The 19,642-nt window shown below is 44.7% G+C and overlaps 1 protein-coding gene across 1 annotated transcript in view; it reads right to left on the bottom strand.

Annotated features, from left to right (window-relative positions):
* The window catches only part of C4H10orf67 (chromosome 4 C10orf67 homolog), an 86,686-nt gene that overhangs the window by 66,750 nt on the left and 294 nt on the right, over nt 1-19,642 (bottom strand). Inside the window, exons 2-5 of the mRNA XM_075271733.1 lie at nt 16,872-16,992; nt 15,204-15,347; nt 12,223-12,297; nt 4,390-4,551 (exon numbers count right to left, since the gene is read on the bottom strand). Of these exons, the coding sequence (XP_075127834.1) occupies nt 4,390-4,551; nt 12,223-12,297; nt 15,204-15,347; nt 16,872-16,992 (502 nt within the window). The remainder of the gene's footprint in view (nt 1-4,389; nt 4,552-12,222; nt 12,298-15,203; nt 15,348-16,871; nt 16,993-19,642) is intronic.

The following is a 19,642-nucleotide window of genomic DNA, read 5'->3' as shown; positions in this document are numbered from 1 at the left end:
GAACTGCATGTAATTAACTATTCAGTCTCCTGTCTCTATGAAGATGCTCATTAGCAAGATGAACAAAGAGACGGTCCTCTGTAGCTACAGTCATCTGTTACACTTTAATTTTCAGGTTTTGTTATAGTATTCTCTGCGCCATCTGTCCACAGCAGTAGATTTTGACTTATTGAAGCCGGGAGCCAATGGGGTGAAGCAAAGCAGCCAGCGAGATTAGATTGTAAGCAGTGCAGGGCAAGGACGCGTCTGCATATTAATCCCATACCGTTGTTATGTCTATCATCTAGGTTATATTATATGTTATACAGTTATAGAGCGTGTTACTTAGACATCAGCCATGATCTGCCGAACCCTCTATACAGATACAGAGAGTAGTAAAGTGGATTTTTGGATTATTTTGTATTGATACGTGTAACAGATGCTACAGGAACCAATATCCTGAAGTCATTAAAGGTATATTCACATGCAGCAGATTTGTTGCACCTGAAAGTCAGCTACATACGGTATATGAGAATGGGGTTGCTTTGGTGGCAAGCACATGGATTTCTGCAAGTCTCGTACTGACTTACATCACGACCGCAGATATCTTCATTTGTATGGGTGTCCAAATACTTATTGGTGGACACTGTATTCAGAGCACCAGGTCACCCTCTTACATAGAAGGATGTTTTATCCAGAGCAGTAAAAGTTTTGTATCTCCACACAATCCCTTATATAAGGATATGACCTATATTAGAAACAAGTTTTCCTATTAATATTTTTTAAGAATTTTTGATCATTTTAAAAAGAATTTTCCATGTCACTAACTCTATTTACACACAAAAAAGTACTAAGTCCTGCAAATTTCACTCTCACCACCAAGCTAAGAACACACTAACACTTGCCAATTCTGTGTTTTCTTTGCCGCAGTGACCTCATATACATCACAGACCGGATTACAATAGATAACACCTCTATAGATAACACCACTGAGCCATGATTTCATCCATTACTGTCAGTAGATGATGTCACTACTTTTCTATACTCTCCTCCCTACACAGAACATGCCCAGAAAACTGTCCCATAGATCACAATGAGTCGGCTCCAGTCGACTGGAGCCATATACATGACAATTTTCCCCATAGAAGTCAATGGAAACTGAATATTAGCGTATACAGATCCTCTTAGTGCTTTATAGGGTGGTGCTGTAGTAATACTGCTGAGCTCATACAGTATCCATGTGAGAACAATATAGAAGTATACTGTCAAACGTACGCTACCATGTGAACCTGGCAAGGGCAATTTGAAATTTTATTAATATAAATAGCAATATTAAAATTTTTGATGGGTGAGGGTCCAGGAGCTGAGACCACTACCCACCACTACATCAGAACATACAGTCCTTTAGTTCCTTGGAAAGTGTAGTGAGCGGGATATGGATTTCTACAAAGTCTATCTTTACTGTAGTCTTGAATTTTTTTTATGAACCAGGAGGATCAGGATGAACAGCCCTGCACATAATTGAAACGGCCACATTAATTATGGCAGGGAAAGCTCAGGAAATATATTTTATTGTATTGCTGCGACAGCAACTTCTATTTGCTAAAAAAAATTGATAATTTTTTTGCGACTAGAAGTTGAGGTCGTAGTTAGCAGTTACAAAGTAGTCGCAGGACGATAGCCATTTTTGGTCGCGTGAAGGGAGTTGTGGCAAAGTCTCTGTGTTGCCATATCCCTATTACTCGCTGGTTTCCACTTTTACTACAAATATCCACCTCTTGGCGCGGCGCTCCATAAGTCTGACCCCATCTACAGTCTCTAGAAGCAATCACTTGACCTGTGACAGCCATAAGCAGAGTGAAAAACTGGAGCTTGTAATATTCTGAAGCCTACCACTAGAGGGAGCAATTGTATAGGAAATGTATAGGTAAAGCTAGGACTTGGGCTTTATGGCTACTTTTAGCAGCGTACGGTACAAGGTGAAGGAGTATCTATTCTCAAGCAAATTTCTATTATTATATAATATATTTGCGGCACTCCACAGCAGATAACACATAAAGGAAACCTTTATTAATGCAGAAAGACAGATCCAGGCATCCTTAGGCACAGCAGTGGGTCGCATAAAGGGATAGTTTCACCCCATAGGAAGATATATAGTCAGGAAGTTATCCATAAAGGAGTCATTTCCACCATGGGAACACATATAGTCCGTAATGCTATGTTCACATCTGTGCCTGGTATAGCATTACTGACTATATCAAGAGGGAAAATGAATTGCAAAAGTGACAAAAACAAATTACGATCCATTGGTAATCCGTCGTGTGTCCGCCTTCCATAGAAAAAAACAGATTTGTTCCTGTCATTCATGTGTCCTTATTTTTTTGGACGGGCCAAAAGTGTCTCTGTCCTAAAAAATGGATTTATGGTGGAAATGCTCCGAACACAGACTTGTGGGTGGCTTTAAAAACCCATTGAAATCAATGGGTTTTTTAAACAACCGATTCTAACCAGGTTTTATCTTTCAAAAGTTCATAAAACCTGATTATTTGTGACGACACCAAACGGATGTGAGCTCAGCCTTAGTTATCCAGAGGACCCCAAACATTTTGGTTGTGAGACCTGCCTGGGACACATGGCTGACTAATGAGATTAAAGGGATCCTTTCATTAAAACTCAATTTTTTTCTGCCTACCATGTAGGAATAGCCTTAAGAAAGGCTATTCTTCTCCTACCTTTAGATGCCTTCTCTGTGCCGCCGTTCGCTATATAATCCAGTGTTCGGCGGTATGAAAATGAGTTCTCTCACAGCACTGGGGGCGGGCCCCAGCGCTCAAACAGCACTGGGGGCATCCCCAATGCTGCGAGAGAACTCTCCAACGCCGCCTCCATCTTCTTCAGGAATGGGTCTTCTTAGCATCTTCTTCTGGTGGTGGCTTCAAACTTCTAGGCCTCGGGCCTAGGGCAAAGCCGACTGCACGTGCCTGCCGGCCACAAGAAAATGGACGCTTACAATGCTGTGCAAGCGGCAATTTTCTTGTGGCCAGCGGGCATGCGCAGTCGGCTTTGCCCTAGTCCTAGAAGTCTGAAGCCAACCCCCAGGAGAAGATGCGTGAAGACCCCGTTCCTGAAGAAGATAGAGGTGGCGCTGGAGAGTTCTCTTGCAGCATTGGGGACGCCCCCAGTGCTGTTTGAGCGCTGGGGCCCGCCCCCAGTGCTGCGAGAGAGCTCATTTGCATACCGACAAAAACTGGATTATATACTGAACGGCGGGGTGGAAAAGACATCTAAAGTTAGGAAAAGAATAGGCTTTCTTAAGGCTATTCCTACGTGTTAGGGACAAAAATATGACTTTTAATGATAGGATCCCTTTAATCTTTCAGCAAAACCAAGCAATATTTGGTAATGCAGGTAGAAGTAAAGAGGCAGATTAGGGACATATGAGAGGGGCACATTTTTGCACCTGCTTCTCTCCACACTATCCCTGGCTCTGGTGGGCGGCTGCACCGGAGCCTTGTGGGGCCGGGGAAAGTGCAGAGAGAACCAGGCAAAAGCAAAATACAGCAGCGGTTTGGTGACCATCAGGGTGACATCACACAGCAGGGAAGGATATAAGTACCATGAGAGACAGTGTGACTATAAGCAGCAGGTACCGCCCCCGTGACTATTTAAACCTCATCCAAGGATTTTAAAGGATAAAGCTTGACATCGCCGCTAGTGACAGCTCAGTGATGGGCACCATTAGGGCTCATTCACACTACGTATACGCTAGCTTATTCTGAACGTAAAACACAGCTCCATTCATTTCTATAGGAGTCGGCATACGAGCGCTCCCCATAGAAATGAATGGGCTGCTTCTTTCACTCCGAGCAGTCCCATTGAAGTGAATGGGAAGCGCTGCGTGTACGGCTCAGCATGAGCAGAGCTTGCCGTATACGCCGGCACTTCCCATTCACTTCAATGGGACTGCTCGGAGTGAAAGAAGCAGCCCATTCATTTCTATGGGGAGCGCTCGTATGCCGACTCCTATAGAAATGAATGCAGCTGCTTTATACGCCGCTTATTCTGAACGTGTTTTACGTTCAGAATAAGCTGGCGTATACATAGTGTGAATGAGCCCTTAGAAAAAAATAATTTTGCTGCGGCAAATGCTGGAGCCTGTTTAGGGTGGAAAATCCTCCTGAAGGTTCCCTTTAAGTTCTATGGTATAACTGCTGATATCATCCATTACTCCATTGTCAATGATTCATCCAGTTATGTCTTTCTGTCTTATTTCCAGCGAGTGACTTCATTGACTATGATTGATAAATGGCTGAATCCATCATTCTACAATATCTTAACTGATCTCATCTGTAATATCTGCGACGTTCCATTATTCCGTGTCATGGACTGACATGGGATGACCTTAGTTACCTGTTTCGGTGGTTCGTTGTCTACCATTTCTGATAGTTGTGCCTCCAGGGATTGGATTATCAGGTCTTTCTCAATGATCTTTCTTCGGAGCTCCTGGAGTTTTGCAGAATCTGTCTGCGCGTCATTGCCATGGAACAAATCCAAGTTCCCTTTATAATGATTCTGTAAAAGAACATAAATACACAGAGTGAATCTGACGGATAACTAACCCAGTATATGAGCAACACCATGAAGGTCTACATAGTGATCAGGCAGAAATGAGCAGGTCCCCTCTGTGCCAACAAAACAGCTGTGAGTGGTGCAAACATGGACCCCATAAGACCTCTGAAAGTGTCCTGTGGTGTCTGGTACCAAGACGTTATCTAAAGATACATCTCTGGTTCTAGAGACTAAGACCCCAGAGTATAATAATTGTTCATGGGTGGTCCACAATGGGGCATAATGCTGTGTACAGGGGCCACTATGGGACATAATACTGTGTGCAGGGGTCACTATGGGACATAATACTGTGTGCAGGGGTCACTATGGGACATAATACTGTGTGCAGGGGTCACTATGGGACATAATACTGTGTGCAGGGGTCACTATGGGACATAATACTGTGTGCAGGGGTCACTATGGGGGATAATACTGTGTGCAGGGGCCACTATGGAGTATAATACTGTGTGCAGGGGCCACTATGGGGGATAATACTGTGTGCAGGGGTTACTATGGGACATAATACTGTGTGCAGGAGTCACTATGGGACATAATACTGTGTGCAGGGGTCACTATGGGACATAATAGTGTGTGCAGGGGTCACTATGGGACATAATACTGTGTGCAGGGGTCAATATGGGACATACTACTGTGTGCAGAAATGTAGTTTGTGCAGGACGAGGGGTACCATGTCAAATGTTCGCTTTGGGGTCAGCCATTCTCATTTACACCACTGCACTGAGCTATGAAAATACAGAAGATATCGTGACATCATTTTGACATTGCGGCATCAATTGACATCATTTCACCGCCTATCAAACCATAGTCATCTTACAGCGCTGATGTCATATATAGTATATAAGGTGCTGTGTGCTGAGTCACAAGGCATTTCAGTGATGGAGGATATAGGGATAGATGTGTTATTATTCATCAGTGCGTGATATAGAACAATTACTCCATTTTCTTCAGCAACTCACAGCACCTGTAATACAGCTAGAGAGTCTGAGGAGTAGGAGAAGTAGAACAAAGTTTAGTCAGATTGAATCAATCACAGACAGTGATAGAAATCATAGATAGGAGTGACGGAGAATATCTGCGCCATGTGAGCCAGACTGCTGCAGTAACAGAGACAAGTCCTGCAGCCTGGTCCATCATATTATGCCCTGCCACACAACTGCCTATTGCCTACCACTACTCCAATAAACAGGTGCTGCCGCCAGGTCTACCATTTTTTACTAACAAGTCAACAAAATGGGCTAATTTTTCTACAAAACCACTGCTGTTTGAAATATAATCGCCATGTGTGTCTATCAAACTACGGGCAAACACCTTCTGCAAAAAAAAAAGGGTAATATCTGGAGCAGCAGCCAGAGTAGAGTGTTTGTATCTCTCTCCATAGACATACTTGTCGCATTCATTTTCACATACCGGTATTGGTAGAGTACAGTGTAAGCACTTCATGCTACTCCTTTGGGGGTCAGAAACTTAACGGTCTGTGGGTAATCTGCAATGTTCTGTGCGACTTGATACCTTTCCATCATACCCATCCTTTCCATACCCGCAAGTCCTTCCTACCAACCGCGATCAGGCTGTATAATCTACATCAGACAAAGTGAAGATCACTCCACACAGAGAACTAAATGATTCTTGAGTCTTCTTTCTTTCTTCTCTATGCTGCTATGGACTCCTAGTATATCTTCTCTTCTCAGCTTATGTGTGTCTACTTTCGTAATATATTACTGTGTATTATCCTGTTTCTGTATTACTATGCTACTGTAACATACTGAAATTTCCCTACTGTGGGACTATTAAAGGATTATTTTATCTTATCTTAACAGCAATCTGTGCTACAGTAACTCATCTGACCAGACGGGCTAGACTTTGCCTCCCAAGTAGATCAATGCGCCTTGGGAACTCCTTGGACCTCTTTTGCCATAGTTACTTACCACTTCATACATTGAACACCCTACAAGACCCGCCATTTTGGAGATGCTCTGACCCAGTCATGTAGCTATCATGAATTGACTCTTGTCAACATTGCTCAGATCTTTACACTTGACCATTTTCCTGGTACGCGGGGCCTCAGCCTTAAGAACGGCCTCATCTATTCCTTTCATGTCACAGGTGTCAAACCTTTCAGCTCTTCTATTCAGTGCAGCTATGTGGGACAGTTTGCAGAGATTACAGGAGGACCCTGTCGGACATTGCGGATAACATGTGTAGTATTTGTCTCACGTATGGGCGACGTGTCTGTCTGGGAGGGAACCACAATGGAGGCACAAAAGGTGGTGATGAGCTTTGTGTGTGTGCGCCAGGCATGCTGGCTTGAACTTTAGCCTTGTCTTCTGAGCTCACCACTTCCATTCCTCTTCCTTTACAGCGTAAATATCAAAAGAATTACTAAAATCATTAATGCAAATAAAAAAATGTCAGGAGCATTCATCACGTCTGCCGGCATGAAAGAGCGCCATTCACGTACGTGCGATGGGTCACATGGCCAGATGTAACGCTCTGGCACTAGTCCAAGTAAATCTGAGGCATTGGGCCCTCACTATTCAGAGACCGTGAAAGACCTGAATCCAGAAAATGATAAAGCGTCTGCCATGTAATGTGAATATGGTTATAGGAGGCATCATGGGGCAGATTAAGGCTCCATGTATACAACCAAGTGCTTTGTCCGTGTGCTATCCATGTTTTCAAAGGCTATCACACTAACCCATTATGTTCCTATGGCCCCATACACAGGGGAATGTACTATTACAGGTCCGTGCAAGGGGCTCTGAGTCTGGGGGCTATTTCTGTCCATTTGGATGTGCAGGCCAACTAATGAAATGAATGAGTCCGTGGAGGGCCTGGGTGGCACATGGATATCAAACATGTCATTTGGGCTGTTTTCTCATATACCAGTACACATATACAGTATATTTAGTGTGTATGTAGCCTAACTAACAAAAATACTGGCAAATTGTGGGGCAAGCACAAGGGTTAGCACTGCAGCCTTGCAGCGTTGGAGTCCTGGGTTCGAATCCCGCGAGGAACAACATCTGCAAGGAGTTTGTATGTTCTACCCGTGTTTATGTGGATTTCCTCCCATTCTACAAAGACACACTGATAGGAAAATAAATGTACATTGTGATCCCTATATGGGCCTCATAATCTACAAAAAATAAAATACTGGCAAATTGGCATGTGTCTGGCGCCACATTTTTCAGCCATTTTAATTCTCAAAAAAGGCGTGGCTTAAAAAATGGGTGTGGCATATTGGACAAGGGGCTTGGCTTTAGATGCAACACTGTGCTCCAAAAAATGCATAATAATTTTGGCACTTTTTTGGAGTAAACTAAGCCAAGAAATTAACTTAAACCAAGCAGACGAAAGATGCATCATCTGGCATCCGCCATTGTGTTAGGGCGGGTTCACACCTGCTCCCGGTCTCCGCTTTGCAGGTTTCCGTCTTCTGCCCGAGGAACTGGACAGAAAATGGAAACCTGACGGTCAGTTTTCAATCCCATTCACTTGAGAGGGTTTGCACAGTGTCCGCCTGTGAGCGTCTTCTGCCTCTCTGCGGCGAAAACGGTTCAAGTCGGACATGCAGGACTTTGTGTCAGACACTTCTTTTTTCCTGCCATCATGAGCTATTGAAATTCTTTTTTATCAAATTGTATAATGTTCCTGGATTTAAATATTAAAAGTTAATTTTTATGGATTGGATCGACTGCTGGATACATTATTTGATTCATTGGATCACGGGTGGACACTGACTGCCGGGTTTCCGTCTACTGTCCAGTTTCTCGGGCAGAAGACGGAAACCCACAAAGTGGAGACCGGGCGCAGGTGTGTACCCGCCCTCATTGGGGTATTCCCATTCTCATGCCATTGTTGACAGCTGGTTGCCTAGGTTAGAATCCTGCTCACGGGTCAGGACGTTGACTCCTGGCCATCTATAGCTCTTCTCTCTCACTTCATATAGCATTCAGCTTTTAAGTTTCTTACAGTATTTGTAAATCTGTCCCTTATGTGTTTGTAAGCATTCACTGATAAGAATTAAAGGGATACTTAAAGGGGTTATCCAGGGAATTATATAGCTTACTAGTACATTCCCTGCACTGGTTAAGCCTTGTTTATTACCTATGCAGAGGACAGCCAGGGCGGTATATTAGTAGTAAAGCTTAGCCAGTTCAGGCAATGCACTGGTATGCTTTATTATTATGGTTGCCCCATGATCAGATATTACCTATCTCTGTTACATCAGAAAAATCTGAAGAATTTTTAATTAGAATCATTTAGACCAACAATTCCCAAATTGTGAGTTGCAGGTCCCTGCCAATGTCAGCATCAGCACAAAGCAAGGACTCTAAGAGCCCGTTCACTCGGGCAAAGAGGGGGCGGATTATGGCGCGTAATCCATGTCATAATCCGCCCCCTCACAATGATGGTCTATGTAGACTGCCAGGCTACTTTTGCTGCCACTCACGGAAAAAAGAAGCGGGCTGTCCTTTCTTCAGGCGGAAGATCCCATGTGAATGATCCACGGGAAAAAATGGAACCTGTTATTTCTCAGGTCGAGGTCAGAGATCCTTTAATAGACTCATGCCTATGAGGGATCTGTGAAATTGGATGACCCTCAGGTGCGCACTTGGCTGGGATAAAAGTATTTTTTAAAGGCCTAGTGCATTGATCTGGCGTGTGAATGTAGCCTAATGTCAAACCAAGCATGCATGTGTATGGGATGTTCATCAGGAATATCTGTCAGCGGAATCAGCAAATCCCTGATAGTTTTAGTGTATGGCCGACTTTAGACGCATTGACACCACGAATTTGGCCAAGTCTGACATATACAGAACTAGCCTCTGCCCGCGACTTCGTCGTGTTGGCGTTGATGAACCGTCTATGTTCAGCAAATTGCTGCCGTCAATGGTTTGCCTGCGTTTCAGCATCTATCAACCTGTCCTGCTGCTGAACTTGTTCCTCGTGCAGTGCCTGTGATTGTTCCAGAATCTCAGCAGCTCGCTGGGACGCCATATAATGAGCGTGTTATTGACGTTGATAATCCACCTGCTTCGGCGTTTCAGCAGCTGTCAAGCTGGCCTGCCACTGAACTCATTCCTCGCGATGTGCCCGTGATTGTTCTAGCATCTCAGCAGCTCGCTGGGAAACCATATAATGAGTGTGTTGTTGGCATCGATGATACCCGTCAGCTCCACTTGAGGAGAACTCTGTGACTTCTGGCTACCTTCATAGCTCTCACTGTTATAGAATTTTGCGACAAATTAGATTTTCTTTTCCCCGGCATGTTTAAAATTGGCAAACTGCCAATTTGGATTAAAGATGTTTTCCCATCCAGTGTCAGCATGTTGCCTGGAGCAGATCAGATAATATGCAAATGCTTGTACACAATGCACTCAGGGTTAGCGTGTGTTTACATAGAGAGATAACAGACCTGGCTTTATCAGAACCTGAGATAAGCTGCTGCAAGAGCAGTGTAATATAGTGTGAACATAAATTCATAACAGTTGAGAAGCCATGTCATTTACTGAGATAAAAAGTAGCCTGTGTGTTAATCGAGGTTACAAACTATCTATGTGCCAAATTTCATCAAAATCTGTTCAGCCGTTTTTGCGTGATCGAGGAACAAACATCCAAACTTTCACATTTGGATAGGATAGGATAGGAAGTAGGACAGGATAGGATAGGATAGGAAGGATTATTGTCTCAGAGCTAGTACATAAAATTCACCCAAGTCACATTAGGACCAAAAACCGAATGCTTGATTTACTCTCACACTGAGCAGTCCATCGTACTGCCATCACAAGATATCTACTGATCATAGGCGCCATCTGACCACCTAGGTAAAGGTTTTCCAGCCAGAAAATTTCATTTTTCATTTCAAGCATTCTCTCGCCCTCAATATCTTCTTTATCAAATAAAAGAATCCACAGAAGTTGAGAATCAAATTTATATGCAAATCCACACTTCGTGCCCCAGCGGAGTACACAAGGCTTTGTATGTCTCACAGTTACCGTCACCTTGTATCACAGATACAGACAGCACGTATACAAGTACAATTGCAGGGATAAAACCGGATCACTACAGATTTGTGCCTAGAAATTCATTGTTTTGGAGGGGTCACCTTAGATTGAAGTTAGAACTTTTCACCCCTTCCAGTTCTTTGCATCTGTTAATAGTCGCTGCTGCATTGATTCTGGCACAGTTAAGAGTTTTCTCTCTAGCCCCCAACATTCTTAAGGAATCAGTACAGATAGTTCACTGACTGATATGCGAAATAGACTAGTCAAGTAGGTAGTGTCAGGCCAGAGCGGGTAAAGGGGACATGGCTCAAACATGGAACTTTAAGTCACATCGCCTTACTTTCTCCTGCATGACACCAACTACTTAACTTTAGAGAGCCTAGTTAGCATATCAGACACCAAAACTAACTGCACTGATTGCTCAGGAATGGTGAAGGTAGAGAAATCATTACAACTGTGCCTACTATCATGCAAAGAGCTGGAGATGGTGAAAGGATCAGGGCAAAAGTCCATAAAGAAACCTACCATAATCTTTTATGCTGCCAATGTTACCAAAGCTATAAAGCTCTGTGCAGATGGGACGCCTCAGCTCTGCCGTTCACTCCCATGGCAGCACTGAGGAGGCCAAGGACTGTGCTTTGTTCTGATGCTTCCATTGAAGTGATAAAGTCAGCAGTCAGGCTGAATTCACAATAAAGGAAAAAATAGTCCCCTTCTCTGGATCATTGGGGGTCTCAGCAGTCAGACCCCCACTGATCAGCTATTTTTCCTCTGTCTTTTGGATAGAGAATAAATCTTCATGGTATAACCCCTTTAAGGGACATTACAATTTACCAATGTAAAACAAATTTGGCAGACTTCATGATAAAGGGATTCTCCCATAAATAACATTTATCCCCTTTCACCGGACTGCTGGAACGCTTACAATTACCCGAGTACCCATGAAAATGGAGTGGTAGTGAATAGAGATGAGCGAGTACTGTTGGGATCAGCCGATCCGAACAGCACGCTCGCATAGAAATGAATGGACGTAGCCGACACGCGGGGGGTTAAGCGCGCCGGCTACGTCCAAGCGGAAGTACCAGGTGCATCCATTCATTTCTATGCGAGAGTGCTGTTCGGATCTACTGATCCGAACAGTACTCGCTCATCTCTAATAGTGAACATGTATGACCAACGTTCCATTCACTTCTATGGGACTAATGGGGCAGTGTATTTCACTATCTATGTCAATCCACAAAGAATTGAATGAAGTGTTCAATTTGGAAAAAAGATGGCTCGGGGTGACCTAACTACAACGTACAGGATCATCAGGTTCGACATGATGGATTTGTGTCTTTATCCAGCCTTATCTATTATGTTACACGTGCACACTATTGCTTCACTTATATAGGGTACTAGAGGACCTTTATACTCGTGATCAGTGGGGGTGCCATTGGTCAGACCCCCAGTGATCAGACACTTGATATTGATGGATAAACCCCTTTAAATATACCAAGCAGATCGACTCCAAATTCCTTCTTATATGTCAATTTATCACAAAGAACAAGATTACATCTGGGAACGTGCGGTGGAGCTACAGCCCCTCCCCGCAGCATCCACTCACCTCATACTTAGACCGTATTACAGCGAGGGCATCAATCAGTTGCTGCTGAAAGCTTCTTCTGAGCGTGGAGACTTTCTGCAAATCACAGACAGTGAAAGGTCTCGGAATTAAAAGAGCAGATAACTGCGAGCTAAAAGATATCTGACGTGAATAAGCAAAGGAAAGATTCTACCTTGTAAGCTGCAGAGACAGATACAAAATATGGAATAAGAACACGATATATGTGTAATATAGTATGTTACAATAAAGGCCCAGCACGGTCACGCTTCATTACATCACATAGGGTATACCGGATTAAAAAAATGCAACATATTCTAAAATCTGTGCAGATTTAATAATAATAATAATAATAATAATAATAATAATGAATTTTATTTCTATAGCGCCAACATATTCGGCAGCGCTGTACAATTTGTAGGGTTCAAATACAGACAGAAAGATACATTACAAAGAAAGTCATTTCACACAATGGGACTGAGGGCCCTGCTCGCAAGAGCTTACAATCTATAAGGTAGAGGGGGTGACAGAAAAGGTAGCAGGGGCGGCATTGCTTATACAGAGGTCAGACAATGTTGTAATAGAGGTGACTGTCATTACACAAACATAAAACTTTATGAGCCATCACCAGCCGTGTCCTTTAACATGTGAATGGAGCTTGGACATATAGAGTTAGCCTGAGATGGCATCATATCATGTGGGGTAATGTGGGAGAGGGGACAGAGGAGGGTCAAATTTTGAGGATTCTAATTATAGTATGGAAGGGTTTACATTAGAAATTGTGATAGGCCTGTCTGAAAAGATGCGTCTTTAGTTTGCGTTTAAAACTGTAGAAATTGGGAGTTAATCTGATTGTCCAGGGTAGAGCATTCCAGAGAAGTGGTGCAGCTCGGGAGAAGTCTTGTATACGAGCGTGGGAGGTTCTGATAATAGAGGATGTAAGTGTTAGGTCATTGAATGAGCGGAGAACACGGGTTGGGCGATAGACAGAGATGAGGGAAGAAATGTAGGGAGGTGCGGCATTATGGAGAGCCTTGTGGGGGAGGGGGATAACTATATATTGTATTCTATAATGAATAGGCAGCCAATGTAGTGACTGGCACAGACCAGAGGCATCGCTGTAGCGATTTGTTTCCTTTGTGTGTGAATAGAGTATTGTAGAATAAATTCAGCTGATATACAAACTGTTTTCCTGACTTAAAAGTTTTGCCTTATAATGGACACTCATCCACAGGACAGGGGACAAGTGTCTGATCGCTGGGAGCCAATCTCTGGGTACCCCGGTGGTCAGTAGGACAGGGGACCAAAGTCCCCCTAAGGCTTCCTTGTGACTGAATCGCTAGTGATTCCTTTTACTTCTTTGGTTGAGGGAGATCACAGTCCCGGCAGCCCCAAAGAAGTCAATGGAGCACCGATCACACAAGTGCACTGGCAATCCACTTACAAGGAAGCCTTAGGGGGACTTTCAATCCCCCGTCCTCCAGATCGTAGAGGAACCCAGCACTGGGCCATCAGTGAATAGACACTTATCCCATGGGACAACCCCTTTAAGCCTTCTGAATCAGTTTCTATTTTAGCTACTAGCAATTGACTCATGGGCCTAATAGTTTTACTGGTATCCACATTGTATACTCTCATTGACAAGACAAGCACTGCACCAAGAAGGAGTTGTTGGAATGGAATAAAACTTGCGTAAATGTAATGATGTGACCTCTTATGTCACCCCCTGCACCTCATAGATTGTAAGCTCTTACGAGCAGGACCCTCAGTCCCGTTGTGTGTATTGACTATTTTTCTGTAGTTTCTCTTTTTGTCTGTACTTGAAGCCTACAATTTGTAAAGTGCTGCGGAATATGTTGGCGCTATATAAATAAAATGTATTATTATTATTATTAGGGGGCGTTCACACTACCGTTGGTGTCCACTCAGCAGTGTACGTGGCTATTACAAGATTTTAGCAATGGACACTAGCTGTTCTGTTTGCTATTTCCATTCATTTCAATGGGATTTTATCTTGTCTCCTTCAGTGTCTGTTTTTTGTCCGTTTGTGTCCTTTCGTGTCCGTTTACAATCATGTCCGTTTTTGCAAGCAGATAAAAAAATCCTACATGCAGGACATAAAGATGTTGCAGCTGGGCCTATACATCCTGCACACTTGTAGGTTGCCAAAGTTGGTCCCATAAACCCTCTATTGTGATAAATCTGGTGACCTGGCAGACCAAGGAAGTGTTGTAATCTGGTGAAGACATTCTTGGGAAACCCATGCTGTGTGCGGGCAAGCATTATCTTGCTGAAAAATGCCAGCTGTCTACCCTGCATGAGAGGCCAGACATTTGGTTGTAGGATATCCTGTAAATATGAGCGAGCTGTTAGCGCACCTTGTATCACTACTAGGGGTGACAATTGTTGTCAGCAGGGGGCAGTAGGTAGCGCCACAACAAAGGCAGGATTGAAGCGCTCACCACAAAACCTTCATACACCAACCTAACTATCCTTGGATCCCAAAAACACCCTGGTTTTGCCACTAAAGATGATATGGGTCCAGTCCACTGCAAACAAAAGCAATGGTGGCAACAATGGGGTCCTATACCAGTCTACGGCCTTGTTCACACAATGCAGATTTGATCAGTATTTTTCATCAGTATAAGCCAAAATCATGAGTGAATCCTAAATAAAATTTAGACTTCTCTTCTTTGCATCCTGCTCTTCTCCATCTGGTTATCGCGAAAGACAGATCAAATCAGCAGTGTGTGGACAAGGCCTTATACGCTGGAAACAGCCCAATAAGCTGTCACTGGTGTCTGTCACTAGCCTGTCTCTCTCGCTCCCAATTAAATTGAACACCCATGCCTGACAGAGTTGAGCATTCATGTTTATGGAGAGGTTGGATATAGTATGTGTATGGCCAGCCTGGACTGAAGACTCCTTACCTCGACTGTAGGCGATCCTGAAAAACAGTAAGATATTGTATAGGAATGTCTTACCTTTTTGTGAACCATTTCAAGGTCCCGCACGGCGTCATTCATGCTATTATACAGTTCCAGGGCTTGAGCCTTGATTTTCTGCTGATAATCCACTTGTAGAAGATTTTTTTGCAAAGCAATCTCCTTCTTCAGGGTGTCATGAGACTAGAAGAAGATAGGGTGGGGATTATAAGGGCTAGTTCACACGTAAAAACCTCCTGGCTTATTTTGGTCCTGAAAAAAAACGCTTCCTAATTAGGAAGCTTTTTTTTGACATTGCCAGGCTTTTTTTGGAGCTTTTTTTTGTAAAAACCGCTTCCAAAAAAAGCCAGGCTGTTTTCCCCTCCCATAGAAGTGAATGGGCTAAAAAAACCGCTAGCGGTTTTTTCCGCGCGGTTTTTTGCAAAAACCTGCGCTGTTTTTGCCTCCCATTCACTTCTATTGCTTTCTTCAGGTGGAAAACACCTGAAGAAAGGTCATGTCGCTTCTTTTTTCTGCTAGCTGAAAAATAACTAGCAGAAAAAAAAAGCTAGTGGAAAAAAAAGCTAGCGGAAAAAAAAAGCTAGCTGTTCACATAGGGCTCCATTGTAAAGGGGCTGATTTTGAAGCGAAATCCGCTGTCAAAAAACTCCCCTTTGCCCACGTGTGAACTAGCCCTAATGGAGAAAATGTGACAGGGCTAAATACAGTAAGGCCGGGTTCACACGGAGTTTTCTGGTCTGGAACCTGAGGCGGAGGCTGCCTCAGGTTCTAGTCCAAAATATGGGTGGCTGCGACTGGATGCCAGTGCAGTGCATGGGCATCTAGTAACGCTCTCTGCTCCGGATTATGCCCAAATGAATGGGCCTAGTCCGGAGGAGGGAGTGTCTTCAGGCGGACTCGCGAGGTGACTCCGCCTGAAGAATGAGCATCTCGCTTCTTTTTCCGGGAACCGGAACAAACGGCTCCCGGAAAAAAGAACTGACCGGCTCCCATTGATTTCAAAATACCCCGTGTGAACTCAGCCTAAAGGCTCGTTCACACGGGCATAGAGGGTCGGATTATGGCGTGTAATCCACCTCATAATCCGCCATCTCACAATGGTGGTCTATGTAGACCGCCAGGCTACTTTTTTCGTGTGAGCGGCAACATGCCGCTCACGGAAAAAAGAAGCGGGCTGCCCTTTCTTCAGGCGGACTCTGCAGCTCGTTGAGCCCCGGCGTCCGCCTGGCGGCAGCAACATCCGGCTTCAGCCCATTCATTTGAGCTGGGAAACAGCGACACTCTCGGTGCCAAACTCACTCCCTACCGCCCCCCCCCCCCCCCCCCCCCCGTGTGAACTATCCCTAAGACTGCAATACCTGACTACGACTTGTAGTCTGTAACCATGAAGACGCATGAATCTGTATAGACGCTACAGACCAAACAATAGGCGATTTTTTATTCAATATTATTTGACCGTAACATCTGACTGCAAAGGATTTCCTTATAGTCTGTAACCATGGAAACACATAAATCTGAAGCAGTGCACCAAACAGTAGGTGATTTTTTTTTTTTTTTTTACCCAATATTAACCTTTTAAATTCACATATACATGTGTACATATCTATAGAGAAGTGTAATAGGAGCTATATGATGTAAGTACAGGATTATATACAGAGACTTGCTACCACATTTCTACATTCTTCATGTCTTCCCGGGAGATCTGACCTGTGTAAGAGATTGTATCACGCTTGTCAACTCCTTTATCTCCACCACCTCGCTCACGTCAGTCTGTGTAGAATGATCCGCTTCATAGAGGCCGGCTCGAAGTTGATTGGAGATTGACTGCCTGGAATAAAAAAAAGCTGTTGTTAAGGGTGCAGATACACTGAAATAACACGACGTGGAATCTCCTATAGTACAATACGTGTAGTGAAATTCAGGACGCGTTTAGGATTTTTGGTATGTCACACTGACACAGATTTTACCCTTTGCAAAATTTCCATGTAACAAATATATTTTGCTGACAACTTGACATAAAACTTTGCGTAGAAAACATGGACTCAGCCTAAAGCTGCCCCTAAATATTAGATCAGTGTGTCAGTCATACCCTCCAATTTCTAGGGGTTCGTCCATCTAATGTACGTGGAGGAATCTTGACAATCCCCCAATATCAACATCTAGTAGTAATACCATACACAACCTATGGATAGGGGTGGCGCTGTTTTTGCAAGAAAGCACCATGTTATTCTGCTCCTGGAAACTGGTTCAACTTCTGCAAAGTGTTACAAAAATGTGGCAACAAATTTGGCTCTACATGGCAAACAAAATTTAGTTATGGTACAATAAAATAGTACATGCATACACATAATATATGGATTGCATGATGTGAACAAACTGTTCATTTCACATGGTGTATACAAATAGTACACGTGTCACATGATGTATATAAATAGTACACGTGCATAACTCCCAACCGTCCCGATTTCCGTGGGACAGTCACGATTCCGGTGACATGTCCCGCGGTCCCGGTTGGAGGGAGGTATGTCCCGATTTCAACTCAGACCTGCATCCAGAGGACGCAGATCTGAGTTTAACACATACGCGGCTGAAGCAAGGAGCTGACACAGGTCAGCTCCTCGCTTCGCCGCTGCCGCCAGCTACTGGCTTGTAGATGCGATGTGATGACACTGTGCGCCAGTGAGAGAGAGAGAGGCGCACAGAGAGCAGCGGGGGGAACGAGGAAAAGGTAAGTTTAATGTGGAGGTGGAACGTGAAACTGGCAGATGAAGGAGAGGACGGCATGACACTGGGGGCAGAGATGTGGGGACATGAATCTGGGGGCAGAGATGTGAGGACATGAATCTGGGGACAGAGATGGGGGGACATGGATCTGGGGGCAGAGATGTGGGGACATGGATCTGGGGGCAGAGATGGGGGGACATGAATCTGGGGGCAGAGATGTGAGGACATGAATCTGGGGGCAGAGATGTGAGGACATGAATCTGGGGGCAGAGATGTGGGGACATGGATCTGGGGGCAGAGATGGGGGAATGAATCTGGGGGCAGAGATGGGGGGACATTAATCTGGGGGCAGAGATGGGGGGACATGAATCTGGGGGCAGAGATGGAGGGGGACATGAATCTGGGGGCAGACATAGCGGGACATGAATCTGGGGGCAGAGATGGAGGGACATGAATCTGAGGGCAGAGATGGGGGACATGAATCTGAGGGCAGAGATGGGGTATATGAATCTGGGGGCAGAGATGGGGGGACATGAATCTGGGGGCAGAGATGGAGGGACATGAATCTGGGGGCAGAGATGGAGGGACATGAATCTGGGGGCAGACATGGGGGACATGAATCTGGGCGCAGAGATGGAGGGGACATGAATCTGGGGCAGAGATGGAGGACATGAATCTGGGGGCAGAGATGGGGGACATGAATCTGGGGGCAGAGATGTGGGACATGAATCTGGGGGAAGAGATGGGGGGACATGAATCTGGGCGCAGAGATGGGGATATGAATCTGGGGGCAGAGATGGAGGGGGGGACATGAATCTGGGGGCAGAGATGGGGACATGAAACTGGGGGCAGATGAAGGGTGTATATGAAACTGGGGGAGAGATGGAGGGGGGACATATAGTTTACGGGTGACTGTAGGAGGATTATACTGTATGCGGGCACATGAAAAATTAATGAGAATGGGCGGAGTCAACACAAAAGTGGGCGGGGCTAAATTTGCTGCGGCACGCGTACCACATTTTGTCCCTCTTTCGGTTCTTCAAAAGTTGGGAGGTATGCACGTGTCACATGATGTATACAAATAGTACATGTGTCATATGATTTTATGGTCAGCTTAAGTGAAGTCTGGCCCATCATTGCAGATGGCCAAAGTCGGGGATGGGGGGGTGGTATAACAGAGCCTAAGAGAGGTAAGTAATAGAGATGAGCGAACAGTGAAATGTTCGAAGTTTGATTCGAGTAGCCGCTCAATACTCGACTGTTCGATCGAACATCGAACCCCGTTATAGTCTATGGGGAATAAATACTCGTTAAGGGGGAAACCACTCTTTGACTCAGGAAGGTCACCAAGTCCACTATGACACCCCAGGAAATGATGCCAACACCCTAGAATACAACTGGGACAGCAGGGGAAGCATGTCTGGGGGCATCTAACATGCCCAAGTCCCTGTATTACGTCGGGATCCCTCTCAGCTTGAGCTGACTTTTTCCCATAGGAATGCATTGACCAGCATTGATTGGCTGAATGCCATACAGAGTACAGCATTTGGCCAATCAACGCTGGTTCTGTCGGAGGCTCGTCTGTGAGGAGGCGGAGTCCAAGATCGGAGCAGAATGGAGACTGCTGTGGACCAATCTTAGACTCCGCCTCCTCCGGCAGAAACAGCGTTGATTGGCCGAATGCTGTACTCTGTATGGCATTCGGCCAATCAACGCTGGTCAATGCATTCCTATGCCGAGATGTAGTTTCCAAC

Source organism: Leptodactylus fuscus, chromosome 4 (genome assembly GCF_031893055.1).
Source record: "Leptodactylus fuscus isolate aLepFus1 chromosome 4, aLepFus1.hap2, whole genome shotgun sequence".
Taxonomy (NCBI): domain Eukaryota; kingdom Metazoa; phylum Chordata; class Amphibia; order Anura; family Leptodactylidae; genus Leptodactylus; species Leptodactylus fuscus.
This window is presented reverse-complemented; position numbering and strand designations above follow the sequence as displayed.